The sequence below is a fragment of the Selaginella moellendorffii genome, unplaced genomic scaffold (genome assembly GCF_000143415.4).
Source record: "Selaginella moellendorffii unplaced genomic scaffold, v1.0 SELMOscaffold_52, whole genome shotgun sequence".
NCBI lineage: Eukaryota > Viridiplantae > Streptophyta > Lycopodiopsida > Selaginellales > Selaginellaceae > Selaginella > Selaginella moellendorffii.
In genome coordinates, this window is record NW_003314313.1 from 182,464 (window position 1) to 208,145 (window position 25,682).

The 25,682-nt window shown below is 47.7% G+C and overlaps 12 protein-coding genes and 1 non-coding gene across 20 annotated transcripts; 5 read left to right on the forward strand and 8 right to left on the reverse strand.

Annotated features, from left to right (window-relative positions):
• Window positions 1–272: 272 nt before the first annotated feature.
• LOC9634890 lies at window positions 273–2,079 on the reverse strand. Its single transcript, XM_002982101.2, has 5 exons — window positions 1,947–2,079; window positions 1,485–1,679; window positions 1,188–1,303; window positions 903–1,108; window positions 273–689 (listed from the first exon to the last, which is right to left on the reverse strand). The coding sequence occupies exons 1-5, from the start codon at window positions 2,077–2,079 to the stop codon at window positions 413–415; spliced, it is 927 nt and encodes a 308-aa protein (XP_002982147.2). The 3' UTR covers window positions 273–412.
• A 27-nt stretch (window positions 2,080–2,106) lies between these two features.
• Window positions 2,107–3,849, forward strand: LOC112350616 (pentatricopeptide repeat-containing protein At4g02750-like). Its single transcript, XM_024687093.1, has one exon. It carries the CDS (start codon window positions 2,107–2,109, stop codon window positions 3,847–3,849), a length of 1,743 nt encoding a protein of 580 aa, XP_024542861.1.
• Window positions 3,847–6,293, reverse strand: LOC9635588 (actin-related protein 4). 2 transcript variants are annotated; one of them, XM_002982102.2, is made up of 20 exons: window positions 6,231–6,293; window positions 6,084–6,175; window positions 5,942–6,022; window positions 5,816–5,889; window positions 5,669–5,749; window positions 5,558–5,618; window positions 5,424–5,473; window positions 5,318–5,372; window positions 5,193–5,270; window positions 5,082–5,135; window positions 4,965–5,018; window positions 4,855–4,915; window positions 4,743–4,794; window positions 4,623–4,689; window positions 4,504–4,569; window positions 4,387–4,449; window positions 4,268–4,330; window positions 4,151–4,215; window positions 4,025–4,093; window positions 3,847–3,967 (listed from the first exon to the last, which is right to left on the reverse strand). In XM_002982102.2, the coding sequence occupies exons 1-20, from the start codon at window positions 6,241–6,243 to the stop codon at window positions 3,922–3,924; spliced, it is 1,245 nt and encodes a 414-aa protein (XP_002982148.1). In that variant the 5' UTR covers window positions 6,244–6,293; the 3' UTR covers window positions 3,847–3,921. The 2 variants fall into 2 exon arrangements, with proteins under 2 accessions (XP_002982148.1, XP_024542846.1); XM_024687078.1 differs by having other exon boundaries at window positions 5,669–5,889.
• On the forward strand, window positions 6,268–8,984 carry LOC9635589 (T-complex protein 1 subunit eta). The gene is made up of 14 exons (XM_002981998.2): window positions 6,268–6,346; window positions 6,467–6,724; window positions 6,788–6,913; window positions 6,973–7,176; window positions 7,233–7,402; window positions 7,454–7,589; window positions 7,642–7,758; window positions 7,813–7,932; window positions 8,001–8,099; window positions 8,161–8,250; window positions 8,301–8,388; window positions 8,457–8,545; window positions 8,613–8,687; window positions 8,742–8,984. Exons 1-14 carry the CDS (start codon window positions 6,332–6,334, stop codon window positions 8,847–8,849), a joined length of 1,695 nt encoding a protein of 564 aa, XP_002982044.1. The 5' UTR covers window positions 6,268–6,331; the 3' UTR covers window positions 8,850–8,984.
• A 1,056-nt stretch (window positions 8,985–10,040) lies between these two features.
• Window positions 10,041–11,304, reverse strand: LOC9634891 ((+)-neomenthol dehydrogenase). Its single transcript, XM_002982103.2, has 3 exons — window positions 10,978–11,304; window positions 10,716–10,895; window positions 10,041–10,616 (listed from the first exon to the last, which is right to left on the reverse strand). The coding sequence occupies exons 1-3, from the start codon at window positions 11,251–11,253 to the stop codon at window positions 10,131–10,133; spliced, it is 942 nt and encodes a 313-aa protein (XP_002982149.1). The 5' UTR covers window positions 11,254–11,304; the 3' UTR covers window positions 10,041–10,130.
• Window positions 11,305–12,056: 752 nt separating this feature from the next.
• LOC9635590 (COMM domain-containing protein 4) lies at window positions 12,057–14,040 on the reverse strand. Of its 5 annotated transcripts, XM_024687246.1 has the most exons (12): window positions 13,876–14,040; window positions 13,675–13,778; window positions 13,560–13,630; window positions 13,376–13,508; window positions 13,198–13,324; window positions 13,069–13,156; window positions 12,947–13,012; window positions 12,843–12,885; window positions 12,686–12,796; window positions 12,546–12,626; window positions 12,333–12,485; window positions 12,057–12,269 (listed from the first exon to the last, which is right to left on the reverse strand). In XM_024687246.1, exons 4-12 carry the CDS (start codon window positions 13,413–13,415, stop codon window positions 12,226–12,228), a joined length of 753 nt encoding a protein of 250 aa, XP_024543014.1. In that variant the 5' UTR covers window positions 13,416–13,508; window positions 13,560–13,630; window positions 13,675–13,778; window positions 13,876–14,040; the 3' UTR covers window positions 12,057–12,225. The 5 variants fall into 5 exon arrangements, with proteins under 5 accessions (XP_024543014.1, XP_024543013.1, XP_024543011.1 ...); XM_024687245.1 differs by having other exon boundaries at window positions 13,198–13,480; window positions 13,582–13,630; XM_024687243.1 differs by having other exon boundaries at window positions 13,198–13,508.
• A 1,048-nt stretch (window positions 14,041–15,088) lies between these two features.
• Window positions 15,089–15,161, forward strand: TRNAR-UCU. Its single transcript has one exon. It is a non-coding gene; the product is annotated as a tRNA-Arg (tRNA).
• A 482-nt stretch (window positions 15,162–15,643) lies between these two features.
• LOC9635591 (histone H3.v1) lies at window positions 15,644–17,106 on the reverse strand. Its single transcript, XM_002982105.2, has 3 exons — window positions 16,130–17,106; window positions 15,991–16,074; window positions 15,644–15,927 (listed from the first exon to the last, which is right to left on the reverse strand). The coding sequence occupies exons 1-3, from the start codon at window positions 16,704–16,706 to the stop codon at window positions 15,785–15,787; spliced, it is 804 nt and encodes a 267-aa protein (XP_002982151.2). The 5' UTR covers window positions 16,707–17,106; the 3' UTR covers window positions 15,644–15,784.
• A 172-nt stretch (window positions 17,107–17,278) lies between these two features.
• LOC9635592 (ubiquitin-like protein 5) lies at window positions 17,279–17,726 on the forward strand. The gene is made up of 2 exons (XM_002981999.2): window positions 17,279–17,561; window positions 17,626–17,726. The coding sequence occupies exon 1, from the start codon at window positions 17,339–17,341 to the stop codon at window positions 17,558–17,560; it is 222 nt and encodes a 73-aa protein (XP_002982045.1). The 5' UTR covers window positions 17,279–17,338; the 3' UTR covers window position 17,561; window positions 17,626–17,726.
• LOC9634892 (linamarin synthase 2) lies at window positions 17,618–19,126 on the reverse strand. The gene has a single exon (XM_002982106.2). It carries the CDS (start codon window positions 19,014–19,016, stop codon window positions 17,694–17,696), a length of 1,323 nt encoding a protein of 440 aa, XP_002982152.2. The 5' UTR covers window positions 19,017–19,126; the 3' UTR covers window positions 17,618–17,693.
• A 1,184-nt stretch (window positions 19,127–20,310) lies between these two features.
• LOC9635593 lies at window positions 20,311–22,488 on the forward strand. Of its 2 annotated transcripts, XM_002982000.2 has the most exons (7): window positions 20,313–21,015; window positions 21,107–21,178; window positions 21,269–21,336; window positions 21,426–21,582; window positions 21,696–21,776; window positions 21,870–21,959; window positions 22,017–22,488. In XM_002982000.2, exons 1-7 carry the CDS (start codon window positions 20,668–20,670, stop codon window positions 22,155–22,157), a joined length of 957 nt encoding a protein of 318 aa, XP_002982046.2. In that variant the 5' UTR covers window positions 20,313–20,667; the 3' UTR covers window positions 22,158–22,488. The 2 variants fall into 2 exon arrangements, with proteins under 2 accessions (XP_024542948.1, XP_002982046.2); XM_024687180.1 differs by having other exon boundaries at window positions 20,311–21,015; window positions 21,696–21,959.
• Window positions 22,272–24,197, reverse strand: LOC9634893 (nudix hydrolase 20, chloroplastic). 2 transcript variants are annotated; one of them, XM_024687178.1, is made up of 9 exons: window positions 23,977–24,197; window positions 23,786–23,850; window positions 23,550–23,727; window positions 23,386–23,466; window positions 23,195–23,323; window positions 23,032–23,111; window positions 22,858–22,973; window positions 22,677–22,788; window positions 22,272–22,620 (listed from the first exon to the last, which is right to left on the reverse strand). In XM_024687178.1, the coding sequence occupies exons 1-9, from the start codon at window positions 24,184–24,186 to the stop codon at window positions 22,551–22,553; spliced, it is 1,041 nt and encodes a 346-aa protein (XP_024542946.1). In that variant the 5' UTR covers window positions 24,187–24,197; the 3' UTR covers window positions 22,272–22,550. The 2 variants fall into 2 exon arrangements, with proteins under 2 accessions (XP_024542946.1, XP_002982153.2); XM_002982107.2 differs by having other exon boundaries at window positions 23,786–23,889.
• Window positions 24,198–24,242: 45 nt separating this feature from the next.
• LOC9635594 (UPF0098 protein CPn_0877/CP_0992/CPj0877/CpB0906) lies at window positions 24,243–25,198 on the reverse strand. Its single transcript, XM_002982108.2, has 4 exons — window positions 24,921–25,198; window positions 24,820–24,851; window positions 24,585–24,763; window positions 24,243–24,466 (listed from the first exon to the last, which is right to left on the reverse strand). Exons 1-4 carry the CDS (start codon window positions 25,133–25,135, stop codon window positions 24,329–24,331), a joined length of 564 nt encoding a protein of 187 aa, XP_002982154.1. The 5' UTR covers window positions 25,136–25,198; the 3' UTR covers window positions 24,243–24,328.
• Window positions 25,199–25,682: the final 484 nt, after the last annotated feature.

Here is a 25,682-nt window from a genome sequence, read left to right on the forward strand (position 1 = left end):
TCGACGTCCTGCGCGGGATCATAGCCCTCCTCGATGATTTCCTGTTCGCAAACTTTGGGAGCACTCCAACGCTGCCACCCGGTTTCTCATCATGCCTCCAGGAAGTGATCGACAAGCTACTCTGCCTTCTCTACTCCACCACTGGAACTTACAGGATTCTCGTCTCGTTCTTGCTCGCAAGTGTATACCTCGTCAAAGGCATCTTGGTTCCTTGAGGCGAGAAAGCTCTTCAGAAAGTTTGAGAAAAATCCAAAGGCCGAAAACATTTGGTATGGTTTCTAGAAATAACAGTATTGATACTGATATTAAGGTGCAAACCAATGATTGATTCAAGGACTATATCTCTATACTAGCTAGCAAAATGCCCCTCGTCTTTCCACTGGAATGGAAAATCATCCATCTTCTTCGTCTTTTAGTATGGTCTTGGATATGGCGTCATGCCCACGCCGGGGCCTCCGCCAGTGTTGTAAGTCTGCCATGCGTTTTCCTGGGATTTGACGAAGCACAAGTAGTAGCCTTCGCTCAGGAGCAGCGTGAAGAAGGTGAACGCGGCGCCGGCGGAGAAGACTCCCTTCCTCAGCGTCTTGCAGTCTAGATCGAACGCGCCCTGGTAGCCGCGAGAGCGCGTGCGGTACGCTGCTCGTGTCGATCCGGCCAAGAGGCAGAGCTCGGCGACCACGAAAGTGAACCTGGAAAGATCACGGGGAAAAGAAGAATCAGAACTTTCCCAGCTGCCAAGTCTATGGAGTGATAAATGATACGAAGGAAACATCAAACCATACAGCCAGTGAAGAAGTTGGACTGTGGAGATAGATGGGAAGAAAATGCTTCGATGGTTTTGGATTGATGGAACGGGAATTGATGGTCGAAGAACTGAGATGAATTGAGAGAGATGGGCTTACCAGGAAAGGATGAAGAACACGACCGCGGCAACTCTGGATCCCCCAGGACGAAGTGGCGAGGAGCAACACAGGCAGCGAGTGACACCAGTGATGATAAGCTGACCCAAGAGCAAGAACAGGAACGCTCCAATGCCGAGACCAGTGGCAATGTCCTTGCTGTACCGGCAAGTAGTATAGGAATCACTCACGTCCGTCTCAATCGTGACCTGGTCGTGGTACCACACGAAGAAAGGAACGTTCAAAGCCAAATATTTCCGGGACAAATCTGGGAGAGAAAGAACTTACGTGATTTCTCCGCGACTCCGCTCCAATCGCCAGCCCAAAAGCAATGATGTCAAACACCAGCGTCGCCAAGATCACAAAATACGAGGCGCCATAAGCAGACCCCATGATCTCGCTACCTGATCAAGCGCTGTGAGAATTCGCACAAGGAAAGGAAATGGCGGAGATCTGGGCCCTAGAGCTCGAAATACTGCCCGCATTCCACGAAATCTCAAGAAAAGAGAAGAGAATGCGTGGGAAAACACCGGGCACTGCGAGATGCCAAGCAAAGCCGCGGCGGATCTAGAGGAGCTTGCTTACCAGTGTGGATTGAAGCGCCAGACCAAGGATCGCAGCTAGGGCGCGGCGCGTCTTCGTGCGCTCCTCCTCGGGCTTCGATAATCTCGCGTTTGACGCAAACCTCCGATGGATGTAACACGTGGACGGCCACAACCGACACTGCTAAAGAGGTCTGGGGTTCGAATCGCGCCAAGGAGGATAAAGACACTCCACCCTCTGTTTGGTAGCTAGATTGCCAGTGACAGTTTAGCTATAGTATATCGCGATAGATGCTATAGCTCAAATCTAATGCTATAGCTCAAATAGCTCAAAAATTCTGGCAATCTTGGGTGATCCTCCACGAAGTATTTTGAGAACTTGGGTCTCTTATAGATTGGTGTTCTTGTTTGAGGAGTCTATACGATGAGTCTCTCCAATGGTGGCACTCTTGAGCGAGCTCCGAGCGTGTCTAAAACGGTGTTGCGATTTGAGAGACTTATCGACCGGCAAAAGTATTCACGAGTGGATCTCGCAAAGCGAGTACAGAGACCACAAGGGCCTGGCGAGCCAGCTCGTTCTTCTGTACGGGAGGTGCGGCCGCGTCGACGAGGCACGTACGGTGTTTGATTCCATCCATGATCCGAATCTACAAGCGTGGAACACTATGACGAATGCGTATGCCCAGAACGGGTATATTGCAACGGCAGAGGAGATGTTTCACTTGACGAAGAACAAAGATGTTATCTCCTGGAACTCAATGATTTCTGCTTACAATATCAACTCGCAATTGCCAAATGCTAGCAAGTTTTTCGCGAAAATGCCTGCTTCTAATGTTACGACTTGGAACACTATGATCACAGCCTTTGCCGAAGATGGGTATTTGTTCCAAGCGAAAGAACTTTTTCTATCTATGAAAGAGAGAGATGTAATATCATGGAACGCCTTGTTGAAAGGATTTGCGTTAGAAGGATCCGTCATGTCAGTGAGGTTCCTATTTTTCTTGATGCCTCAGAGGACACTCCTTTCATGGAGTGTGATGTTTCATGCGTGTGCCCAGGGAAGGTTCCATGACGAGACTTTAGAAATCTTTCAGGCTATGCCCGAGCACAACTCGATCCTCTGGAATACTTTGATATCCTCATATGCCCAGAAATCTTCTCATATCGACACAGTCAAACTACTTTTTGATGACATGCCTGAGCGAGATGCCATCTCCTGGAACACGCTTTTCGAAGCATATGCCCGTGGGGGATACCATGAAAAAAGCAAGCTTATCTTTGCAAAGATGCCGGAAAGGAGCAGTGTAGCTTGGACCATTATGCTGCAGGTATATGCCGACAACAATGAGCTAGAAGAAGTGAAGAAGACTTTTGAAACAATGCAGGGCCATCAGGACAATGTGTGCAAGACAACTACGATCTTGGCGTATGCCCAAAACGGGCATCTCAGGGATTCCAAGGAAATCTTTGATCATATGACCCAACGCGACGTGATATCCTGGACTGCAATGTGCAATTCATATGTCCTGAACTACATTGTTTGCGATGCAAAGGTGACGTTCGATCGGATGCCTGCATGGAGCCTTGTGACACTAAACGCAATTTTAACTGCGTATTTCCAAAACCATCTCCTAGAATCGGCAGCGCAGCTGTTTGGTACAATGCCCGAAAGAGATGTTGTGTCTTGGAATGCGATTCTCTCCGGCTATGGACAGAACCAAAGCTTCAAAGAAGGGATCAAAGCGTACACTTTGATGCCTGGACACAATGCCGTGTCGTGGACAAGCATGATCGCAATGTTTGGGTGCAATGGAAAAGTAGTAGAAGCGAAGGAAATCTTCGATCTGATGCGTGAGAGGGCATCACTGGCGTGGAACTGCATGCTTGGCACGTATGCCCAGTCTGGGCATCTGGAGAAAGCAAAGTTCTCTTTCATAGTTATGCCGTTTCATAGCCCAACTACGGTGGACATTATGATTTCCATGCATGCTCACTCGGGGAACTTTGGTGATGCGATACGAATTCTCTGCCACCTTTGTTTGCAAGGCCTAATGCCCACCGACATGACCTTTCTGGGCATCTTGAGCGGATGCAACCACGTTGGGCTTCTTGGTCTTGGGCGCGAGTGTTTTGTAGAAATGCAGGGTGATTACAGCATTGCTCCCAGCAAGCAGCACTTTAGCTGCATGGTGGACGTGTTGGGTCGAGCGGGACAAATGGAACTTTGCGAGGATTTGATCAAGCATATGCCCTTTTTGCCGGACTCGATTGCATGGATCTCACTCCTGGCATCAAGTAAGATCAACAAGGATCAAGATTTTGCTAGGCTTGCATCTCGAGAGCTCCAGAACTTGATACCCAACCAAAGTGCACCATATCTGTTGCTCTCCAGTACTATAGTTGTGTAACACTTCGAAAATTCTATATCAGTTTCAGTTTCTTAACTTTATAATTACAAATTAGTCATACTTTTCTGATTTCTAAGGACATTTTCTTTGGACATACGATGGCCCGTGTTCTTCGTACCTGCGCTTGTTTGAGAAAAGCTCAGAGACCCGAACGAGGGAAAGAATGAAATCTTACTCTGCTTTAGAGAACCACATCTGCTGGAACGACCCCAAAGAAGCGAGAATACTTCCACCAATCCATACGCTGAAAGGAAACCGCACATTTATGGGTGAGGAGAGGTGTTCAAAATGTATCTATTACCTGAAGCGTCTCTCGATTGTGTTCCCACTTGCAAGAACCTTGACGCGAGCTGCTTGTGGTGCTTCCTGGAATAAATTTGTGTGTGAAACTCCCGGAGAGAATTTGAGTCAGGCAAACCTCAACCAAGTCCTTTTCTAAACGCTCTTTCAATTGCTGCATTGATGCGGTTCCGCCGGCGAGCTGCACAGAGCAAAGTTCATAAGATTTAAGATTTGCGAAAACTCAATTTCTCCTACCAAAATAGTGCTGAAGAGCTCTCTCCGGATATCAACATCGCATTTTCCTATGCAGTCGCTAACCTGGCGAGAAAAAGGAACCATAGCTCGAAGGAAAAATAGAATAAATATTTTTACCATCTGTGGTAGTCCGCGTAAGGTGAGCCCCGTATCAACACCATATTTCTCCATCCCAGGTATTGTCTGCTCCGAAAAACAAGAGTTGAAAAGCCTGGAAAACAGACAGCAAAGTTTACCTGTATCAAGGCAGGATTGAACATAAGGTCCGGAACCTTGAATCGTTCAGCGCCAACTTCAATCGTACTGCAGTGAGTTCAAAGTTCCATCAGAGTATCGAGATAAGAAGACTAACATACTGGCCATCGGGAAGCTCATACGGAGTTGTAGGAATGTTGGCATACGAGTGTTCTGCAGACACAAAGAATAACGCTCATATGGGAAGAAGGTGAAAACAAAAATCCAGTTTACCATCGAAGATGCCATCCGGGACCCGGCAAACGGTTTCTTTGATATCCGCGGCAATCACTCTCTGATAGAGCAAAGGTCAGCATCTTCTAACTTCCAGCGACAGCGAGTACCTGCATGTACCTACGATAGCTGTCGGTAGTGTTGGGAAAGTCGAGGTTCACAATCTGAAAGAAAAAGCATACAAAACGTACTGTCATTTGCGTTGAGCGTTTAAGAAAAAAACTTACTTCGAACTCCCCGTTCACAGGTTCTTTCTTTTTGAACGAATACCTTGGCCTGATCTGCAAAAAACTAGCCAGTAACTACCAAATGAATACAGAACCGAAGCCAAGACTTACATTGACATTCTTCGATTCCAAAATCTTCAAGAGGCAATCTGTGAGGACTTCCCCGCCAATTGGGGACCGGAGAACAGCCTGGAATCCAAATTAACACAAACAAGTTAAAGATCGGCAAACTCAACCTTGTGCAGAACATAGCCATCATGTACAGCAGCAACAGTAGTAGAACCGCCACCGCTGCAATCGTTCAACACCATGAATAGCTTTTCCAGCAAGAAAATAAATTACCAGTCAGCAACAAGCGACGTCGCTCGTCCAGATGCGAACGAGGTGAGAACCTGAGAAAGAAGAGAGAGAAAGACAATCACACGAGATTGGAATGATAAATGAAGAAGACTAAAAGGAATAGAAACCACACTTACAGCATTCTTTGCAAGGAAGACCGCAGGCACACCATATTTTTCAAACATCAGCTCCACAGTCCTGCATCACCAAGAGTATGACATGAAATTTTAAGTTGAGAAACAGCTTACTTTTCTCTATGCTGTTGAGGATTAAAAGATGCCTCGGCAAGCAGCATTGGATGCTCTTTGGGATCTATAAGCAGCCGTTCCCTGGAAAAAGAAAAAGGAAAAAAAAAAGTTACTTCAGCCATTTCTGAGAAAAGATGAAGTAAAGACTTGAAAGCGTGATCCCAGATGCTCTCAACTATGTCCCAATCTGCGACGAGACCATCTTTCAATGCAGAAGCAACCTGTCACAGAACAAAGCTTCAATTAAAAACAGGAAGAATGGCAGAAAAATACCTCCATGAAATCGCGTCTAAACTGTATTGCTTGATTTCCCACATAGTACGTGCTCGGTTTTTCTCCCACAGATCCTACAGCCTGGAAGAAATTCGCACAAAGAAGAAATGTGATAAGATTCTAGCAAAATATCTCTTCTTACCGATGGAAAAACAGCTTTGGGAGCGTCCTCTCCAGCGTATCCCGCCTTGCAAGAATGCGATCCCAGATCCACGACAATGGCGGATACCTCGTCTAATCACACGAGAATGGTCAAGATCCAGCATTGCCGCGCACAGAGCGAGCTCACCTCCGCCATACATCGCTTCCCTTTCGCCCTAGAGCCCAAAAAACCCTAAAACCTCGATAGCCGTTTAGGGCAGGGTTCTTGCTGGAAAGAAGGCGAGAGCGATGGCGGCGATGCTGGTAAGCTCCCTCTCGCTGGTTCTTCTTCTTCTTCTCTCTCTCTTTCGAGCTCGATCTCGAGCGCGCGGCGCGCGCGGCGCCATCGATCCATCAAGTTTCATCTGATCGTGTTCTTGGCAGCAACCATCGATTATTCTCCTCAAAGAAGGCACCGACACATCGCAAGGGAAGCCGCAGCTCATCAGCAATATCAATGCGTGTATCGCTGTGGTGGATGTGGTGAGGACCACTTTGGGTCCTCGAGGAATGGACAAGCTCATCCACGACGACAAGGGGACTACCATTTCCAACGATGGAGCCACGATCATGAAGCTCTTGGACGTAGTTCATCCCGGCGCCAAAGTTCTTGTCGACATTGCTAAGTCGCAAGACGCAGAGGTTCTCACACTTCCATTTCCTGAATGAAAGTTCCAAAAAACGTCTTTTTTTTTTTTTCCACAGGTGGGGGATGGCACGACTACCGTTGTTGTTCTGGCTGGTGAGCTCTTGCGAGAAGCAAAGCCTTTTGTCGAGGAGAATGTCCATCCACAGCTTATAATCCGGAGCTTCAGGACCGCTGCTGACTTGGTAATCTTGTAGCAACAAAACTTGTCTAGTTGGAGTTAACTTCTTTGTTTGTGCTATAGGCTGTCCAGAAGATCAAAGAAATAGCAGTCAGCATAGAGGGGAAGAGCATCGAAGAAAAGAAGTCGCTCCTCGAGAAATGTGCCTCGACTACGCTAAGCTCGAAGCTCGTGGGTGGGGAGAAGGAGTTTTTTGCGAAGATGGTCGTGGAGGCCGTGACGGACATGGGAGAGGACAGAGGATTGAAGATGATTGGCGTGAAAAAAGTAAGAAATCTCTTGCGTTTATGATGTTGAGGTGACTTAAGTGTTTTGTACTGTAGGTACCCGGAGGAACAATGCGCGACTCTTTCTTGGTTAACGGAGTTGCGTTTAAGAAAACATTCTCGTACGCTGGTTTTGAGCAGCAACCAAAGAAGTTTGACAACCCGAGTATTTTGCTTTTAAACATTGAGTTAGAGCTAAAGTCGGAAAAGGAGAACGCTGAAATCAGGTATTTCAATTACCACTGACTGAATCTCGTCATGTTTGAACGACAATGTAGGCTCTCGGATCCCTCTCAGTATCAGTCCATTGTGGATGCGGAATGGAACATCATTTATGACAAACTGGACAAATGCGTCAAAAGTGGTGCCAAAGTGGTCTTGTCACGTTTGGCTATTGGTGATCTGGCTACTCAGGTACTATCTCTGTTTTGTGTTTCCTTTTATTTATCTCACATGCTCGCTTCAGTACTTTGCAGATCGAGATATCTTTTGCGCTGGGCGTGTTGTAGAAGAGGATTTACAACGCGTGGCCCGCGCGACTGGAGGGGCTGTGCAGACTTCCGTCAACAATCTCATTCCTGACGTATGCGCGGCTGTAATATTTGGTCTGATTAACTCACAAGGTGTAAATCTGTAGGTTCTTGGATCGTGCGAAAGATTTGAAGAGAAGCAAGTTGGAAATGAGAGGTTTAATATTTTTACGGGATGTCCTACCGGTGAGACTGCAACAATTGTTCTCCGTGGCGGGGCGGATCAGGTGCGTTCGTTTCTGTCTTTGATTTTTCTTGTTTCACGAAAGCTTCTATCTTTTACTTGCGGTATCAGTTTATCGATGAAGCAGAGCGTAGCCTTCACGATGCCATTATGATCGTTCGTAGAGCTCTAAAAAACTCCACGGTTGTTGCCGGAGGGGGCGCTATAGATGTAAGTCTTGGAGGCCTTTTTTTTTCCCTTCATTTCGTCATCGGTGTTCTTATTGTTTTAGATGGAAATAAGTCGATACTTGCGACAGCATGCACGGACAATCCCTGGAAAAGCTCAGCTTTTCATTAACGCGTTTGCCAAGGCACTAGAGGTAAGGCGTTTTACTTTTATGTTGTACCGCATCCTCACTGGGCTTTTCAGGTGATCCCACGGCAACTGTGCGACAACGCAGGATTTGATGCCACAGATGTTCTCAACAAGCTCAGGCAGAAGCATGCTCTCCCTTCAGGTTCTCGGTTCTCCTTGTATTTTTCTCTTTGGTTCTCTTCTCATGGCGATTTCCTGTGCGGCTTACAGGAGAAGGTGCCTTGTATGGTGTAGACATTAACACCGGTGGTATAACAGACACATACGCTAACTTCGTGTGGGAGCCTGCAGTGGTGAAGGTATGACAAGCACTGTTCTTTGTTTGGTTTTTCAGCCAATGATAACACCACTGTTACATATTCACAGATCAATGCGATTACCGCTGCGGCAGAAGCTGCAGCACTGGTTCTGAGCGTCGATGAGACAATCCGGAATCCAAAGGTAAGAAATTCGAGCGCTCGAGAGTTGAAAGAAGCTAAACTTGAATGTGTGCAGTCGGAGAGTGCCCAGGGTGAAGCAGCCGCTAATGCAATGGCCGGACGAGGGCGAGGAATGGGGGGAATGATGGGCAGGGGCCGAGGAAGGGGAATGAGGCGGAGGTGACCATTTCAAAAGGGAAAAAAAGAAGAAGAAAAAAGAGGAAGAAAGAAGAAAGATTTTTGTTCTTTTTGTAACACTTTTATTTTTACTAAAGCCCAAAACTAATGGATAAATTAGGGTTTGTGGCTATTTAGATAAGTGATGAAAGGCATTTGACCTTTTATCTTTTGGAGCATATAGATCTGTGCAGTGATACAGTGTTTAGTAATCTCCAAGAGGAAGATTGCCAGGTTGGCATTGGGATGGTTTAGGAGTGTAGTGGAACTTGAGCCTTGTGCCTATAGTCTTATCAAAAACTGATTTTCTTAGCATTAGATTTGCTAAATCATGTCCCACTGATGCTTTCAGAAGCATGTTTACAAGAAGACGGCCCACAAAATAAACATTCAAATACCTTGGGTGTAGCTTTGAACATCAAATGTTATAGTCAAGGTCCTTGATTCTACATTCTAATCAATGATCAATTTTAAGTATATATTTAAAACTATACCAAGTACCTAGACTCTTTTTGTCGGCAATAGCTCTTCCATTCGTTCTCTCTCCCTCGTCGCCCCCAAACGCGCACCGTGTGTCCTCTCTCGCCCGCGCAATATCGCACGACATGTTACCATCCAATGAAAACGTCGCCTGAGCAATCGATTCGATGGGAAACCAGGAGTTAAAGCTGTTGATACATCGGCGTCAGAGTAGATCAATCTGGAAAACCAGGTGCCAGAGTAGATCTTCGAGGGGAATCTAGAAACCAGGCGCTCTCTCTCGTTTTTTTCTCTTCACCGTGGGAACAAGGCAAAGTGTTGATAGATAGACGCCGGGTGAGCCATGCGTTCGCGTCGATTTGCACAGCCATGCTCAGCGGTGATTCTCCTCCATTTCCCCCACGTTTTTCTTGAGCATATAAATCTTTTTCTTGAAAGAGCGTAAGTGCTTTATCTCTTTTGCGCAAAAGAAGCAGTGCTGCTTTTCTTAACTTTTGTTGGTCCCATCTGTAGTTCGATACTACCATCACCAATCCTCTAATGCTTGTACTCGTTTGCCCAAGACCACATACAGCATATGTACAATGTGATACCCACCATACACAAAAGATTTCCACCAACAATGTCCCATATGTACGTAAGTCATTCAAGGCAACGCGCTACCAACCATTCCTTTCTTCAGGGATGTTTTAAACTCGTTTCATCAACCTCACTAAACACTGAATAATCACCCCACAAATTTACATTACTTGCATATTGTACACACCTTGCACCCAGACAGACAACGAATTCTGCTGAACTTTCACTTTCACTTGTGGTGCGTGTAATTTGCGTTATCCAGGAGGTGCTTCTTGATGCCCTCGGGATCATAGATGAGCTTGCCGTGGTAGAGGAGTGGAATCTCCACAAATCCCACGCTCTTGCGATCCACAAAGTAGCCACCCGAGCTGGGCGGCGGTGGCTCCAGTGCCAGCCACACTGCAGTGAGTGCACCCTCGGACGGAGAATGCCCCGTGTGGCCTGACATAACGCAACTTGTGTGCCCCGGAGAGGTGCAGTTGATTCCGATCTTTCTTCCCTGGGCTGCCGTCTCTCGGGCCACAAGCCGCGTGTACGCATTCAGGGCCATCTTGGCGACGCAGTAATCGGTTCTTGCATACAGCTCCGGCCACCCTTTGCCGAATTGCTTGCCTTCCTCGACATCACGCAGATATGCGCTCACAAAGTCGTCGATGAGCTCCTCGCTCAGGTTTTCCACGTCGGAGAGCTTGTCCTTCCATTCGTTGCCGAGGATCTAGCATCACCAGAGAGGCAATTGTGTTGAGAACGTATAGACGTGAACGAGGAAAAAGGGAAATGAAACAGGAGAACTCTGGGGAAGAGTTTTGCATACGTCTAGGCGTGATCCAAGCGTGCTAAGGTTGACAATGCGAGACCCATGGTCGGATTCTCTCATGAGTGGGAGCATCTCCTGTATGAAGCGTTTGGTGCCATAGTAATTGACTTCCAGCACGGGTTTTGCTTCCTCGAGGTTGTGATGAACAGGATCCAGCAGCAGCCCCGCATTGTTCACCTGGAAATTAGTTCCACATTGACAAGAACAAAAGGAAGGGTATGAGCAGTGACCAACTATGAACGGTGACCAACAATCTTACAAGAATATCAATCCCTCCAAACTTGTTTTGGATCCACTTTCCAAACGCTTCCACAGATTCCGGAAGTGTGATGTTCAGAGGGAAGGCGTAGACCTTGAGCTTGGGATCCGCGCTTATCAGATCTTGAGCAACCTTTTCCGCCGCAACTTGGTCGCGGAGCGTCAGAACAACAGAGATACCTCGGCTTGCCAAGGCTTTCACGATTTCCAGGCCAATTCCCTTGCCAGCACCGGTGACCACTGCCACGGTTTTCTCGGACCAGCATTGGGTAGCCATGATCGATATACAAGGAAGAAGGAAGAAGATATCTAAAGCCACACAATTGTGGCTTCATAGCTGGGCCTTTTAAGCAATCTCTCCTCTGACGAAAAAGCATCTAATTACTAGTTCCATTACTTGTTCTTGGTCAATACTTTGACTCACATAAGAGTAGAAAATTACAACCGTTGGATTGAAGAATATTTTAGCATATATCTAGAAATGGATTCAAATAATTTGCTTGGCTTGTTTTAAATTTATAATAAAAATTAAGAATCTTGATGAATAATAAAAAAAACTATAACTAGAATCAAATATCTTGTATCATATATGTATGTATGACCTGTTCCTTCATAAATCTTAGAAATCATGCAATGTTTGTTATCAAAGCTAGCATATTGCATATGAGATAAAAGAATTGATAGTATAACATAAATCAATTTCTCTTTGGAATTTCTTATCAAATTTTGTCAAAATGGCAATCTTGGCCTGCAACTCTTTTTGCAAATGAAAGAAAAACCAAAATTTTAGCAAATTTTATCTCACTCTTTTACATACTTACATCATTCTTACAGATGCAAGAAGCTGTGAACTTGATGGTTCTGAAAGAGTCCTAGGAATAAACAGTAGCTAATAGCAATGATACATATATTTTTGTGATGAACAGTCTTTGGTAGGATTAGTCACAATAATCTAAAGTTCTGTAGAGTTTTATAGTGAGCTGCTCTAAAGCTATTTAACAAGATGAAAATGATAAATGTCATACTTGGTTACTTGCTCTTGAAGTTATTTTAGTGTTCTAGGCAAATGGAAAAATCATGTCAAGAAGAAGAAAAAGTTAAGAGATGTTCTGGTTAAACACTTGGCTATAGGATTATGTCCGCAAAGGTCGTTTTGTAGGGCTTGTTTAAGAACCACTACAAAATTGACCTAACAGCGACGTCTCATTTTCAGCCTTTATTTGCTACTCGTCGAAGTCCGCGTAGCTGATCAGTTTGAGAGGTTTTCCATCAAAGTTCTCGCGCTTTTGAGCTCTGCAAGGCTTGTGTTTAGAAGAAGACGAGAAAGCGAGAGGAGGAAAGGCAAAAGAGAAAGACCTGTCAAAAGAGTTGTGAGCTTTACGTAACTTAAGTTCATATCGGTGTTTTTGTCCTCGTCCTTGTTGTTGTTCTCACAGGGCTGAGTTAATCGCAACAATATATCATTGCTGGGCTTGTGCACTTGCCATCCAGTAATACATATGGGAGGAACTGCAAGGAAGTAAAGAAAAACAAGAAAGAGCTTTAGCCAAGCACATATCTGGTCCTTACTCCGTGGAGTTTGTCCCGAGAGCCTTGACAGCAATCTATCTTTGCTTTCCTTGTAAACAACGCAGAAGGAATCGGTATGCTCTGTAGCAAGCTAAGCTCAGGGACGCATTTTTATAACAAAGCAAGGAAAAAGAGCCTACCCGCTGGTAAACCGAGCTGTTGAGCTTCTTTAGAAACGGTGACGTCGTCCACATCAAATCTCGCTGCACTGGTTATAAGAAAATGGAGTGCTGCGATACATGCCTTGATATCTGCAAAAGAAATCAGGTTGCTTCGATTACACTCGTTTCAACTCACCAAGAGAGGCACTCGCTGAGGCTACTTCCAACGCTTTCTCATACTGGGAAAAGAAAAGAACAAACGAATCAGGGACGACACTAATCAGTAAGCTTGGCACTCACATCAAAAGCTTCTCCCAAGATCTGGCGAAGTATTTCGAGTGTCAAAAGCTGAAAGTCTGCAGAGCTCTGAAAAGACTCCACTCACTTAGATACTCTAGTCGTGAGAATCGGATGCCAAGTACCAGTTTGGAGAGCGTGTAAATTCCGGAGAGGACCCAGTCTGGAGCATCTTCTCCACCGAAAACCCGAAACTTCATCCTCGCTAGAGCCCTAAGATCTGATAATTACAGGTGTTGGTACAGCCTACTTACCCGAGCTCAGAAAGCACTTGCGTCACCAACAAAGCTGGAAACCGCTTCCTTGGGATCCAGAACTTTCTCCCGGAATCCCAAGACCTCGAGATGCCAACGTTGTCAGATTCTGGTCGATCCTTCATGCCTGTCCATAAATGTATCAGCGACCATTGTGTGCAACCAGAAATAACAGGACCCATAGCTTTCCATTCGTCAGGACGATTCCAAGGTGGCATGTATATCGTCTCCCGTCAACAAAGCCGGTGCTTATATATATTCCTCTACGCGCGATTCCACTCCACTATAGCCTGTGTCGGAATTATTTGGCACTGGAACAACACAGCGCTGGTAAAATCGCAGACCAACTTCCAAGATGTTACCTCAGTGCTGGGCAAGGCTTACACTTTAGCACCCATAATATCCCACTGTTGGCCTACTTGTATTCTCTTTCCTGTCAAACGAGTAATAGAGAAGTAAAAAACATATGTGGTCTACCTTTAAAGGATCCATTGGCCATTTTCCTCCCTCTTTCCTCCATTTTTTTAACCTGTCCATTTGATCCGGATCCTTGTGAAAGATCGCATTGTTCCCAGTAAAAGCTACAACCAGGTTATGTTAGTCTAAGCAGCCTTTTCAGCTGTTGAGAGGATACGCTATCGCTATATAAATCAAAAGAAAAAAACTAGCAAGCCATACCTCGAGTCACCTCGGAAAGAGATAAATGGCGAGAGCTCCTGTTGCAGTAGCAGTCTTCCTGGTTCTTCTCCTCCTATCCTTGCTCCAAATCTCTCCTGCTGCAGGTTTGTTGTGCTGAAAGAAGGTTGTTCTTTCCGCTACTAACAGATTTGAACTTTCAGCATCCAATCTAGTAGCACCGCGTAAGCTGCTTCTAGTCGTCTTGCATGATGGAGAACCCGCTCCTCCTGGAAAGGTCTGATAACTCTCTTCTTCTCAAACCGTGTTTCTTCAGTAGCAAGCTTTAGAGAAAAGAAGAAGAAAAGAGGGAAATCACCTGACAGTTAGTTTGAATTTCAACTGTTTGCAGCTATATCACTCGTCTCGCTGGATTTCCGAAGAAGGCAGCTTTGATGAGCAAGTCTTCCATACTGACTATCCCAACCCACACCGGGGACCTTCACCTGGTGGACATTCTAACAAGCCAGGAATCTAGAAACTTTACTCGGAAGCCTGCGGTGCTCGAGCCGAGCGAGAGATATCCTCAGTCTCTTCGATAATTCGTCCGTCCAGGGGTATCAGATTAGGAATTCCATCGATGATCTGCGGGAAAAGCGAGCAGTCAGAAGGAATGAACAAGAGAAACACACGCATAAAGAAGAAAAAAAGAAGAAAGAGAAAAGAATAAAAAAAGAAGAAGAAGAAGAAGAAGAAAAAAAGTAACCAATAAAGCTACGAAGTTTTGTAAGTCACAGTCGTGTAGAGAGCTCTCATCACACGCACCGGATATGCGACGCCCAGTTCGTCGCTGATGAGCTCCTGTCTCTTCTCACTATATCTGTGAATGATGGATCATCAGTGAGCATACCAGTGTTTTTCAGCATCTAGAGAAAATTTTAACTCTATTTTCTTCCGAGGATTCGATGCCGATTTCCTGGCGGCAATGATAAACAAATGAAATAGCAGGGAATTCCAATCCAGTACAATGCCAGGCGCGACGAAAGAGAGAAGAATTTTTGCTGCCTATCGATTCCATAGGTCGATGATTGATCGTACCTGAGACCCGTCTTGCTGAGCGGGCACACCAGGAACTCGAGCAGCTTTGGATCGAACGCGCGCTTGGCCATCGCCATGAAAATCCACTCCCGGTGAAATATTTCTCTCGGGGAAGACGAAAATTAGGGTTTATGGAATCTAACAACTCGATTTTATACCACTTTCTTTTGCAAGTGCCGCTCCCGTGGCCTAATGGACAAGGCATCTGACTTCTAATCAGGGGATTGTGGGTTCGAGTCCCACCGGGAGTGCTTTTAAAACCTTCGTTTTAAGCTGTATGCCGTCGGATTTGAACGATATGGGCCGTTGGATTTTAAGCCGTCACGGGCCGTTGGATTTAGGGACTAGAGCTGTTACTAAGCGTTGGATGTAGGGCTCTTGGTTTTCTAGGTTACATTCTTTTTTGCCCGTGATGACGCGAAGTCATGCACCACTCCAAGGAAGGATTCGTGCGATTCCTCTCTCTGTGCGGAGATGACTATAGGCTGCTGAGGCTTTTGGGTTTTAGATTTCAATGTTTCGTTCCCGATGATTATCAACGAAGTTGATAGGATTGATGCTCGCTCTCGTGGAGCAGAGCGTGATGCCAAACCTTTCTCCAAATGAGGGAACGAAAGAGATATAGATCGTGGTTCCTGGACAATCCCCATGATTAGAAATCAAAGTATTAGCTCTATCTGAGACAATGCCTGCTGAAAACTCTCAATGAGGGATTGCAAGAGAGGAACTTTAGAAGGTTGAAAGTTCCAGGGGATTTTTTGGAAGTTCTTCGATTTATTCGTTTAATGCACAAGCCTCTCGAGTCCTCCACGGCTGGGGATCAAGAGCATAGCCATAAATAATCTTTGTCTTGGGTGTAAATCTTCGCTGTCTGTCAATACGCGCTTAAATCTGTCACGGATCCAGGGGCCGGCAATCGAGTCCCCAGTGGTGTGCTACCATTGTCTTGCTGCGATTGAGAAGGGCTGCCTTTGCCACCCATAACGTTGAGCATCTTTAATCTCAGCATCTCTCTACCTGCGAGAAAACATCGAGAAAACTTTGATCCAGCCAAGCCAAACTTGAGAAACTTTCGCTTACCTTCTTCCATGGAAAGCATCAGAGCTCGGTACTCCAAGTTAAACGCATGCCCGCTACGAGCAGCGGCCGATAGAGATCTCAACGCTGCGAGGAGAAACTTAGAGCTACGATCAAACAGAAACGAACTTTTGGAACTCACCTTCGAGGAGATCTTTCTGGTCAGCCTCGTCACAGAGCTTGAGAAACGCTTGCAGCTCGAGGAACCGCTTGTGGTGGCTTTGCAACGACGATTCCTCGCTCGAGTTTGACGACGGACGATCGTCACTGCTCCCGCCTGGAGTTGCCACCGACGGGGATTTGCCATGATCTCCAGCGGCAGTGGAGTCGCTCCTCCGGTTTGGAGTCGTGCTCGGCGATGGAGTCTCCTCGGTGGTGACTTCCATCTCCACGTCCGTGTCCACCGACAGCAAAGTTGGTTCTCTAGACGAGAATGTTGTTGTGTCAGCTTGGATTGGAGCGTGGGCCGGGAATGTTAGTATCTTCGAACTAGGCCGCCTCCAGTGGACTTCTTCGTTTCCTTCTTCTTGCTCGTGTTCTTCCTGTTCTTCCTGTTCTTCCAGCGTTTTAGTAACTTCTAGCAGCTCGATATCTTCGTTGTCTCCTTCCTCTTCTTCCTCGTCACCGTCTTCTTGACGGCTTTTACAATCGTTGCCCGACTCATCTTCTTCCGCCAGTAGATTAAAATCCATCGCCGCTGCTTCGCTGCTATCCATCATTCTAAGCGACTAATCCTTCCTGCAGTTCTTCCGCTACTGCGATCTTCCCTAGACCTCATACCACGACCTTATCCGATATTACCATGAATTATCCCATGCCAGGTCCTCTCCGATGGAAATCTCGAGAAATTCCTCCAGGGATCGCAGCCGCCAATCCGGATTTCGCGGGAAGCCGCAGAATTACACTGCCGGGAGAGCCGCTCGCGGCGCCCTCGCCTGCCCTACCTCGTCTTCGTCTTCGTCGATTGGAGCCCTAAACACGGCGCAGAGCTACAAACCGCTACGCGCAGCGCCTCAATCGTCCTTTGCGGAGATCTCGCCTCGCCGATCCCAGGCCAAATCGTCCACCCGCTCGCGAGAAACTGATTGATTCTCTCTTTCCCCTGTTCACTAACGGAAAGCAAGGGGAGGATATCCGCAAGATGCCGGCACCTTTTGGCATATTCCTGTGTCTGTTGTTAAACAAACAGGGCTGTGGGTATGACCAACGGCTCTGTTAAATGGAGCCGTTAGAGAGCCATTCCCTAACAGAGTCCGTGGCTATAACTGACGGCATTTAGGGTTCCTCTTTTTCATCATTTTCACTTTCCTAATTTTTAGGGTTCTTCGCTTTCCGCCAAGGGTTCTCCGCGATGATCGAGGTGATTCTCAACGATCGTCTGGGCAAGAAGGTGAGAGTCAAGTGCAACGAGGATGATACCATCGGCGATTTGAAGAAGCTCGTGGCGGCGCAGACGGGGACGCGCCCGGAGAAGATCAGGATCCAGAAATGGTACACGATCTACAAGGACAACATCACTCTGTCCGATTACGAGATCCGCGATGGAATGGGGCTGGAGCTCTACTACAATTAAGGTGTGTTCTTATGAATTTTGTTTTTCCGTCTCACTGACTGAAAGATCTCTCCTCTTTTTCGCAGCGTGAAGGAAAGTTTGTGTTCATAGCTATGGAAGCTTAAGAAAGAGGTGCTTTCCTTGTAAGCGTTTCTCACAAGTAATGTAAAGCAGACTTTTCTCTTAACTTGTCCACGAAGAAATCTAAGCTCTTGGGCGCTCGATCGGCAGCGAGCTTGAGCTTCTGTGCGTTTCTCCGGATCTCCTCCGACTCCATCACCTCCTTGATCGCTTCGGCGATCTGGAAGCTCTCGAGAGTGGCCAGTTTGACCCCGGCCTTGCGAAGCTCCACTAGGAGCTTGCAGTTGATGGGCTGATCCATAAAGGCCGGGAAGCCGAGGATTGGAACGCCGAGGCTGGAGCTCTCGAGGCATGAATTCCATCCGCAGTGCGTCAGGAACGATCCGGTGGATGGGTGTGATAGGATTCGTAGCTGCGGCGCCCAGTTTCGCAGGATCAATCCAGATTTTTCCGCTCCAGTGGGGACGTAATCGCCATCGCCACTGAATTTCCAGATGAAAGGATGGCCGGATTGCTCGAGCCCACTCAAGATCTCGCGAGCGTCCTTCTCGTTTCGCTGGATGAGCGTTCCAAACGAGACGAAGACCACCGAGGATGGAGCTTGCGCGTCGAGGAACTCCATAATCTCCGCCTCTTCTTCCTGGCGGTGGGATCCGACGGTCGAGGATGGCTCGGGGATCAGCGGCCCAACCGCAAAGACGGGCGCACGGTGAGGATTGAGGCACGTGTCACGCACCATGCCGGATAAGATTGACGGCTCCAGCTCGCGGTACGTGTTGACGAGGATGCCGTCCGATGCCTGTGCCTCAATGGCGCCTTCGAGAAAGTAATCCGCACGCCACGGGAAGGTATCTAGGTACGGGCTAAGATATTCCCTCGCAACGACCGTCATCCCGATAAACGGAATATCCACCGTCTCGTTCCTCGCGACCTGGAGCGGGAGCTTGGAATCCCTGGCGAGCGATGGCGCGAGTAGCGTAGCGGCAAATGCCGACGCGGATTCTGGGACGAGGATATAGCGCGGGATGCCCAGCAATCGTGCGGATTTGGCGAGTGTTCCACACACCTCGTCGCTAATCAGGCACGATGGTGGTGGCTGGAGCGATGAGACGAGCTGCTCGAATTCCTGGGCGAGCGAGGGCATGAGGAAGAAATCCCGGCTGAAATCGTTGGGCGCCGAGTCGAAATCGCGGGCGTGGAGCGCGACGAAGCGGATTTCTGGAGAATGTGGCCGGGACCTTGCGTCGCAGAGGCGCGATTCGTGGTGGGCGGGGTAGAGGAAGCTTACCCTAGCGCCGGAATCGACGAGGCGCGAGGCGAGAACCATGGCGGGGATGATGCGGCCATGGACGGGATAGACGAAGACGAGGACGTGAAGAGCACCATCTCCTCCCATTTTTGTTTCTTCGTTCTCTCTGTCCTCCTTTTGAAGACAACCGGCAAGCTTGACTTTGTCGTGTGCTTGTTTGTTTTTTCCATTTTCGCACGAAAGTTGACAGAAAGTTGACGGATGCTGTCTTTTACATGAAAGTTCAATTGTCGAGTAGAATATTGCGGTGTTTCGTAGCAGACGCGTAGAATACTTCGCGGAAATAACTGCCCCACGGCGCACACAGTGAAAGCCAGTCAAAACCCTTCTAGTAGCCGTTGACTGGCTCACTCAATGCTGGTCAACTCCATCAACTATAACACGCCCAACTTTCTCCGCGCTTGTCTTTTAGACTGGGCCTCCTCTGCCAGAATTGTCTTTGCACAGACCTTTCAAACCTCGAGAAGATTCCTTTGCAATCCAGGCCGTCGGATCCTGCGACGTGGAATATTCCTCGCTTTGGCTATTTGCCACCCGAGGCTGAGGCTCGGTGTGCGTGTGCAGGCAAAGGGCCACCGAAAACGCCCCGCCATCCGCCTTATCCGCGCGCACGACAGAATTTTGGAGGCACAACATTTGATACATGTCACCGATCTTTGGCCAGCCAAGCATTTCAATCTATACAATATACATTTATTTGCCTTGTCACAAAAATCAAAGAACTACCCTAGGAAGAACATTGTAAACAATCTATCTCTGTTTCACTGGCCGCTACTACCGAAAGAATTATTAGTTTCCTTTCCCCCCACCTACAAAATTTAGTATAAAAGAGTTTGTATGGCTTTGAATCTGAATCCAAATGGATGGATCGATCCCCACACTTCCACTGGCGATTTAGCTTAGAAAACAAGGGATCTCACATCACACACTGTGATTCATATCGTTACAAAGCCCTCAAGGATTTGCAACAGGGCAACACAAGAGATTTGCTTTGGTTTCTATGATGAAACTTTTGACCTTCCGATAAGATGTCTGTTTCTAGTGCTTGCGAGGCCCCCTCACACAGTAGATACATACGTGTTTCTACGGCGTATATTATCACGTCCCTATTGTAGAGGTGTCCAGTAACGCTGATCGGTAATAATTTTACATCGTCGAGGATTTGTCCAATGGCCCGCTGGCCACTTGGCTGGTCCAAAAGTCAGTGTGGCGCCACGCCCCGTCCGTGCGAATAATGTCCATGAACGTGCACACAATGAATGATATGAGCCGTACAACTGGCGCTGTTTCTTACGTACGCATTGGCCACTCCGACCCGGCCTGGCAGCTCAGGCTCGGTGCCGAGCCTAGTCTCCGGACGCCAAGCTGGAATTCAAACATGGTTAAAATATGGACACACAAAGCAGCAAAGAGGAAGAAGCAAGGGCGATGGCGATGGCGAGGGCGATCGGCGAGGGAGAGTGCCGTAGATTTTTCTAGGGATTCACTCGGTTGATCGATCGAGCGTGTTGGCGCGGCGTGCCCTGCGATTGCTTCTCCGGCGGCAATCTTGTGTTTTGGGGGATTCGGCGAGGCATCCTGGGATTTCTACGGCACTCTAGCCGACCCTAGGGAGCAAGAAAGCGCGTCAGCGCCAGGAATGCGAGCTCTTCTTCTAGGTCTGTGTGACGATCTGTGCTGAGCGCCGGGGTATCGGACGGGAGAACACGAAATATTTCGGGAAGAGATTGGGGAAAGAATGGAGGACCATGTCGTTCTGGATGTAGATCGGCTTTCCAGCTCCCCCGGAGCTTCTACCGCGTCGCCAGATTCATGCGCTGCTCAAGAACACAAGCCGCTGCTCTCATCCGCCAGGGCGCTCCAGCAATCGCCCCAGAGCGAGCACGTCGTCATCTTCTCGCCGGCCAGCGAGGAGGAATACGTCGAGGGCGGCGGGGGTTTCGTGGTCAAGAAGGGCAAAACCATTGACGACGACCTCGCATCGTTTGGAGGAGCCACGGGGGTGACTGTGGAATGTAGAATCTGCCAGGAGGAGGACGATGTGGGAAATCTGGAAGCTCCATGCGCGTGTTCTGGCAGTGTCAAGGTACTGGTTGATCCATTCCCATTTTCTTGCTTGCCTTGTTTCGTTATTTCTTTTTTTTTTCTTTCTTCATTGCTCATTCGATTCTTTGCAGTACGCGCACAGAAAGTGTGTCCAGCGCTGGTGTAACGAGAAAGGCGATACAACATGTGAGATTTGTCAAAAGGTTGGATTTACTCTCGCCCATGTTTTGCCAACTCTTTCTAGCGCTAGCTGATCGATTGGAATTTTTTCTTCCTTCTTTTTTGCTTTTCAGCCATACCAGCCTGGGTATACAGCTCCTCCTCGTCCTGTGGAACCGGAGGGAACCCCGATTGATTTGAGGTAAGCTATAAGCAGCAGCGCTCACTGTATTCGTTTCTAATTTCTCTCTTTCTTCTTTTCCATCCCCTGCTTGCATTGATGGCTCGTAGTGGCAACTGGGGTATCACTGGTCCTCATCAGCTCGATCTACGGGACCCCAGGATCCTGGCAATGGCCGCCGAAAGGCACTTCCTTGATTCGGACTACGACGAATACGCCTCCGCCAATGCAAGCAGCGCTGCCTGTTGCCGATCGGCCGCCCTCATCGTAAGCAAGCTCTCTCTCCGTCTCTCTCGCTCCCGAATAATATCTCCCTTGCCTCTCTCTCTAAGCACCATTGCGCTTTCTTTTTGCTAACTTTCTGCTTTGTTTGATCCCAGTTGATGGCCCTTTTACTGCTTCGCCACGCTCTGGCGATGGCATCCTCTGGCGCTGACGATGACACATCGGCGCTGTTCACTGTAAGTCCGAGTCTATCCTTCTCTCCATGTGGAAGTACTAACATATATATATATATATATATGTATATGTTCTCTCCATGTGAATTGGTCCAGCTATTCCTATTGCGAGCAGCGGGATTCCTTTTACCCTGTTACATCATGCTCCGGGCGCTGAGCATCCTACAACGACGTCGCCAGCAGCAAGTCAGTAAAATCTCCTTTTCCCCGAGTAAACAGCTTCTTACTTTTGTCCCTGCGCAGGAAGCCACAATGGCCGAAGTCGCGATTCTTATACAAGCCGGGCAAGCAGCCAGGAATGGCCAGTTCCCTCCCGCTGTTCCACCACCACCGCCACCACCACAATCATCAGCATCCACTATCCCGGTTCCAGCAGCAACTTGATCATCGAAAAGTCGAGAAGAGCTCACGAGAACACGCCGCGCGCTCTCCAGCTGCTTCTTGCGAGTCCCATTCGACCCCGTTGCCAGCGAGAGAGCTCTACACGATCACCATCACTACCATTAAGTTCCAAGCTCTATTTGTAAATAAGAAAAGGCCGCAATACCTTGGGAGGAGATCAACAGCAAGGAGGGAGGAGGAGACGTATCGTCTCTCCTATCCCTTTGGGTCTCCTTTTTAAAGTTGAGCTTCATTCTCTCTCCTGTCCCATGGGGAGGAAAGCTGTCTGAGCCGTGCATTGGGCTTTATCAAAAGAAAGATTATTTTTTTCTTCTTCCCCGTTGTCTCTCCACTTGTGCTCCGAAGAGGCAAGGGACGATGCTTTTCCTTTTTGCCTCACAAGCATTCCCCGCTTTTGAGTTTTTGCACGAGATTTAGGTAGCCCTGTTGTTCTGGTCGGATGTATCTGTGGGAATCCACTGGTAAAAGAGAGCAAACGAACAGGAGAGGAAAGAACAGTACCCGTGGCGAAATAAAAAGTCGACAACGACCAGTGCGCAGTTGGGCTTGTAGTTTCCCAGGCTCTGGACCACATTTGGGATAGAATCCAGACGGAAGCACTCCACTTCGCCATCTAGTGACGTGAGCCATTGGAAGAGGTGAACAAGAACACGGGGGAATTGAATGTATCAAGATCATGTACCTTTGTTGGATGGCTCAAAGTCGAGTGGCAGCTCGAGGTCATAGCAGAAGAGCACGTCCCGTTTGCATTGCTCGGCGTAGATTGTCTCGTAGCTGACTGCTCCAACTGGAATCGCTCTGCAAAAAACAAGAAGAAAACAAAAATGTCGAGTGAGCAGCGATGGAGGAAGCTCACTTTTCCGCCAGTAGTTTTGGAATTCCGGCCTCCTCTTCGCACTCTTTAACAATATTGTCCGAGCAGCTGAGTCCCACTGGCTGGAAAAACACATCATGGAAGGACGAAGCCAACATCAATGAGTGTAACGCACGAAAAAACTTGGTATTTTATGTTTTAATACCTGACCACCTGCGACTAGATGATCGAGGTAACCGGGATATGTTTGTTTTCTTTTGCTCCGCTTGGCCACCCAGAGCTGCTTGGAGCCATCATAATTGGTGACATATCCATTCATGTGAACCCCATAAGCCTAGAAAAGGCAAAAAAAAAAATCACTCACTCCTTTGGAACCGACCGAGAAAAGCAACACACCTTGGTCCCGAAAAACGGAACAGCCGCTCGCTCCAACGAGAAGAAAGCCGGCGAACCAAATTGTAGAACGACCGGATAATGCTGCGAAACGTAGAAGTATAAGAGCCTGTGATTATACGCATAAAAGAAATGCTGTAAAGGAAAGTCGTGCAAACGCAAAGTACCTCGTCACGCCAGCCGGGAATGAATCCATCTCTTCTCAAGACCCGCAAAGCATCGTCCACGGCAGTTGTGCGCTGCTCGGGGGTTTCGAGACGTTCATGGATCTCCACAGACGCATAACCTGTCGAGGTAGTAGCAACTGTAAAAACCTGTGGAAATTTCTCCAAGAGCGCTGCAAATCTGACAATGGAAATCTATTCCTATCAACACCGCTAAACTTTGGTCACATAGAGCTCACCTGGGATGAATGTAGCCAACCGTGTGTCCTTTCACTAGAAAGCGAAGAAACTCCGACCTTCGCTCCTGGTGAAAACGGAAAGAAATAAGAAAACATACCCTCTCCTGGTGAAAATCCAAAGAAATAAGCAAACGATCTCTCATTCCTGGTGAAAATGCAAAGAAATAAACAATCAAAGCTCTCGTTCTTACCCTGCCGCGGTTGCATTCTTCCACGCAGCGAAAATACTGCTCCATCGCCACGCTCTCGCCTGAAGATTTCACCGCCATTGCAGCCGCAGCGCAGAGATTTCGCGATCGTACCACAGACAAGAACGTCGGCGCCACTCCCGCCGCTGCCGTAAGCCTCCGATGCGCAGCAGCGCCTAGAGAATGCCGCGAGCGCATCAACACGGCATCCATCGCCGATCGCCCTAGGGTTCTAAAGCCCTAAATAGTGGCTCAAGTCAAAACTTTGGTCAAACAGTAGATACTTTTGGCATATTCTACGACTCTTAAATACCGTTGGGAGCTGACGTGTCTCAATTTAAAAGGAGAGCATATTCTAAATCAACGGTCCACCGGGTGGCGGCACGTAAGAGTCGTGGCCAGTGCTAAAATTTTCCTTGGTATAGTGGCCAATGAGCTCCGTCTCTCCAAGAACATGACCTTGTACGGCTATCTCCACTTTGTCTTTGGTCGCCTGTGGACAAAAAAAGAAGGGGGGAAAATCTTAGCTCGCGGAGATCGAGAGAACAGATATCCGAGAAATCTGTGCTGATTGAATCGAAAGTGATGAATCCAAAGGGAAATGCGAGTACCTTGTGGCCGAGCTTGAGCTTGGTGTCCAGCGCGTAGAGCTTGAAGACGTAGCGGTGAGTGCCCACTGGAGGATTTGGGCCGCGGTAGCCCGGGAGCTTCCAATCGTTGTAGCCCTCTTGGATCTCCGCGAATTCGCTCTTCTCGTCCAGCCCTTTAGTGGTGAAACCCGCTGGAATCCCTGGAAGAACGAGAGAAATCACCCAAAATCGCTAGAGGGAAAAGAGAAGAACTGACCTTTGAGCGTTGGAGGAATGTTGATCAAGACCCTGGATCACAAGGCAAGGAGATAATCGGGAATGGGAAGGGAAAGAGGAGGAGAGATCTAATCTTCTTACCAGTGAACCCATGGCACGACTGGATCTTTTGGATCGGGCGCGTCGGGATCGTCCACAACCAGCGCCAAGCTCACGGTTCCTTCAGGAACATTGTACCACTCGAGCGCCGGCGAGATGTCCTTTTGATCGCCCTGGCCATCGCCGGTGTGCTTGCGCGGGATTTTTCCCTCGTGATGGAATCCTCCGGGAGAAACTAACCTGAATTCGTCCGCCATATTGATGGATGAGTGTAGAAATCTCTCTCAGCGATCGAAGCAAGAGCCCTAGAAGAGCAGAAGGAGAATTCCATCGATTGCATGGAGCTCGACACGTATGAGACACGTGTCTACAAAGTGGAGACTTTAGCAAATGACGTCTCAGGTTCAAAACATTGCAGCATTTGTAAATCTTTTCTCTCTTTCGTATCGTCCTGAAGTTCAAGATTTCACGGCATTCAACCAAATCTTCCTTTTTTCTGTTTTTTCTGTTTTTTTCTTCCTTTTTTTTTTTTTCCTCTCTTTTCTTTGAAATGCAGACTGTTTCGTAAGATCAAACATTGAGAAATGTACGGAAAAGAATATTAGTGCCCAAAAGCATTAGATAAGATCCTTGACATGGCTTTCGTGAGATGATCTATGTTGTGGAGATGAGGTGATAGGAAATGAGTGTTTTCGGTGCACTGCATAGGAGCACTATACTATGCAGAAACAGAAAGGAGAAAAGAATTTGACATTATTTGGCTGAGTGCGTCTGGTGAAAAACGATTGTACTGCGCGAGCACTG

Coding starts and splice junctions, on each gene's coding strand:
- LOC9634890 (XM_002982101.2), bottom strand. CDS start 2,079: ATGGATGGAATCAAACACCGTACGTGCCTCGTCGACGCGGCCGCACCT. Junction 1,680..1,946: donor ACTCGTGAATACTTTTGCCG/GTCGATAAGTCT, acceptor GCTACCAAACAG/AGGGTGGAGTGTCTTTATCC. Junction 690..902: donor GTGTTCTTCATCCTTTCCTG/GTAAGCCCATCT, acceptor TGATCTTTCCAG/GTTCACTTTCGTGGTCGCCG.
- LOC112350616 (XM_024687093.1), top strand. CDS start 2,107: ATGACGAATGCGTATGCCCAGAACGGGTATATTGCAACGGCAGAGGAG.
- LOC9635588 (XM_024687078.1), bottom strand. Junction 4,450..4,503: donor TACGCGGACTACCACAGATG/GTAAAAATATTT, acceptor TTTTCTCGCCAG/GTTAGCGACTGCATAGGAAA. Junction 4,216..4,267: donor TAGAAAAGGACTTGGTTGAG/GTTTGCCTGACT, acceptor AATTTATTCCAG/GAAGCACCACAAGCAGCTCG.
- LOC9635589 (XM_002981998.2), top strand. Junction 6,725..6,787: donor CTAAGTCGCAAGACGCAGAG/GTTCTCACACTT, acceptor TTTTTTCCACAG/GTGGGGGATGGCACGACTAC. Junction 7,590..7,641: donor TTGGTGATCTGGCTACTCAG/GTACTATCTCTG, acceptor TGCTCGCTTCAG/TACTTTGCAGATCGAGATAT.
- LOC9634891 (XM_002982103.2), bottom strand. CDS start 11,253: ATGGCTACCCAATGCTGGTCCGAGAAAACCGTGGCAGTGGTCACCGGT. Junction 10,896..10,977: donor TTGGAGGGATTGATATTCTT/GTAAGATTGTTG, acceptor ACTAATTTCCAG/GTGAACAATGCGGGGCTGCT. Junction 10,617..10,715: donor CGCTTGGATCACGCCTAGAC/GTATGCAAAACT, acceptor TGGTGATGCTAG/ATCCTCGGCAACGAATGGAA.
- LOC9635590 (XM_024687245.1), bottom strand. CDS start 13,415: ATGCCACCTTGGAATCGTCCTGACGAATGGAAAGCTATGGGTCCTGTT. Junction 13,013..13,068: donor TTTACACGCTCTCCAAACTG/GTACTTGGCATC, acceptor GAGTCTTTTCAG/AGCTCTGCAGACTTTCAGCT. Junction 12,886..12,946: donor TCTTGGGAGAAGCTTTTGAT/GTGAGTGCCAAG, acceptor TTCTTTTCCCAG/TATGAGAAAGCGTTGGAAGT.
- LOC9635591 (XM_002982105.2), bottom strand. CDS start 16,706: ATGATGGATAGCAGCGAAGCAGCGGCGATGGATTTTAATCTACTGGCG. Junction 16,075..16,129: donor CCAGAAAGATCTCCTCGAAG/GTGAGTTCCAAA, acceptor TTCTCCTCGCAG/CGTTGAGATCTCTATCGGCC. Junction 15,928..15,990: donor GATGCTTTCCATGGAAGAAG/GTAAGCGAAAGT, acceptor GTTTTCTCGCAG/GTAGAGAGATGCTGAGATTA.
- LOC9635592 (XM_002981999.2), top strand. CDS start 17,339: ATGATCGAGGTGATTCTCAACGATCGTCTGGGCAAGAAGGTGAGAGTC.
- LOC9634892 (XM_002982106.2), bottom strand. CDS start 19,016: ATGGGAGGAGATGGTGCTCTTCACGTCCTCGTCTTCGTCTATCCCGTC.
- LOC9635593 (XM_024687180.1), top strand. CDS start 20,668: ATGGAGGACCATGTCGTTCTGGATGTAGATCGGCTTTCCAGCTCCCCC. Junction 21,016..21,106: donor CGTGTTCTGGCAGTGTCAAG/GTACTGGTTGAT, acceptor GATTCTTTGCAG/TACGCGCACAGAAAGTGTGT. Junction 21,337..21,425: donor GGAACCCCGATTGATTTGAG/GTAAGCTATAAG, acceptor GATGGCTCGTAG/TGGCAACTGGGGTATCACTG.
- LOC9634893 (XM_002982107.2), bottom strand. CDS start 24,186: ATGGATGCCGTGTTGATGCGCTCGCGGCATTCTCTAGGCGCTGCTGCG. Junction 23,890..23,976: donor AAGAATGCAACCGCGGCAGG/GTAAGAACGAGA, acceptor GATTTTCACCAG/GAGAGGGTATGTTTTCTTAT. Junction 23,728..23,785: donor GTTGGCTACATTCATCCCAG/GTGAGCTCTATG, acceptor TTCCATTGTCAG/ATTTGCAGCGCTCTTGGAGA.
- LOC9635594 (XM_002982108.2), bottom strand. CDS start 25,135: ATGGCGGACGAATTCAGGTTAGTTTCTCCCGGAGGATTCCATCACGAG. Junction 24,852..24,920: donor GTCGTGCCATGGGTTCACTG/GTAAGAAGATTA, acceptor CTTGTGATCCAG/GGTCTTGATCAACATTCCTC. Junction 24,764..24,819: donor CATTCCTCCAACGCTCAAAG/GTCAGTTCTTCT, acceptor TCGTTCTTCCAG/GGATTCCAGCGGGTTTCACC.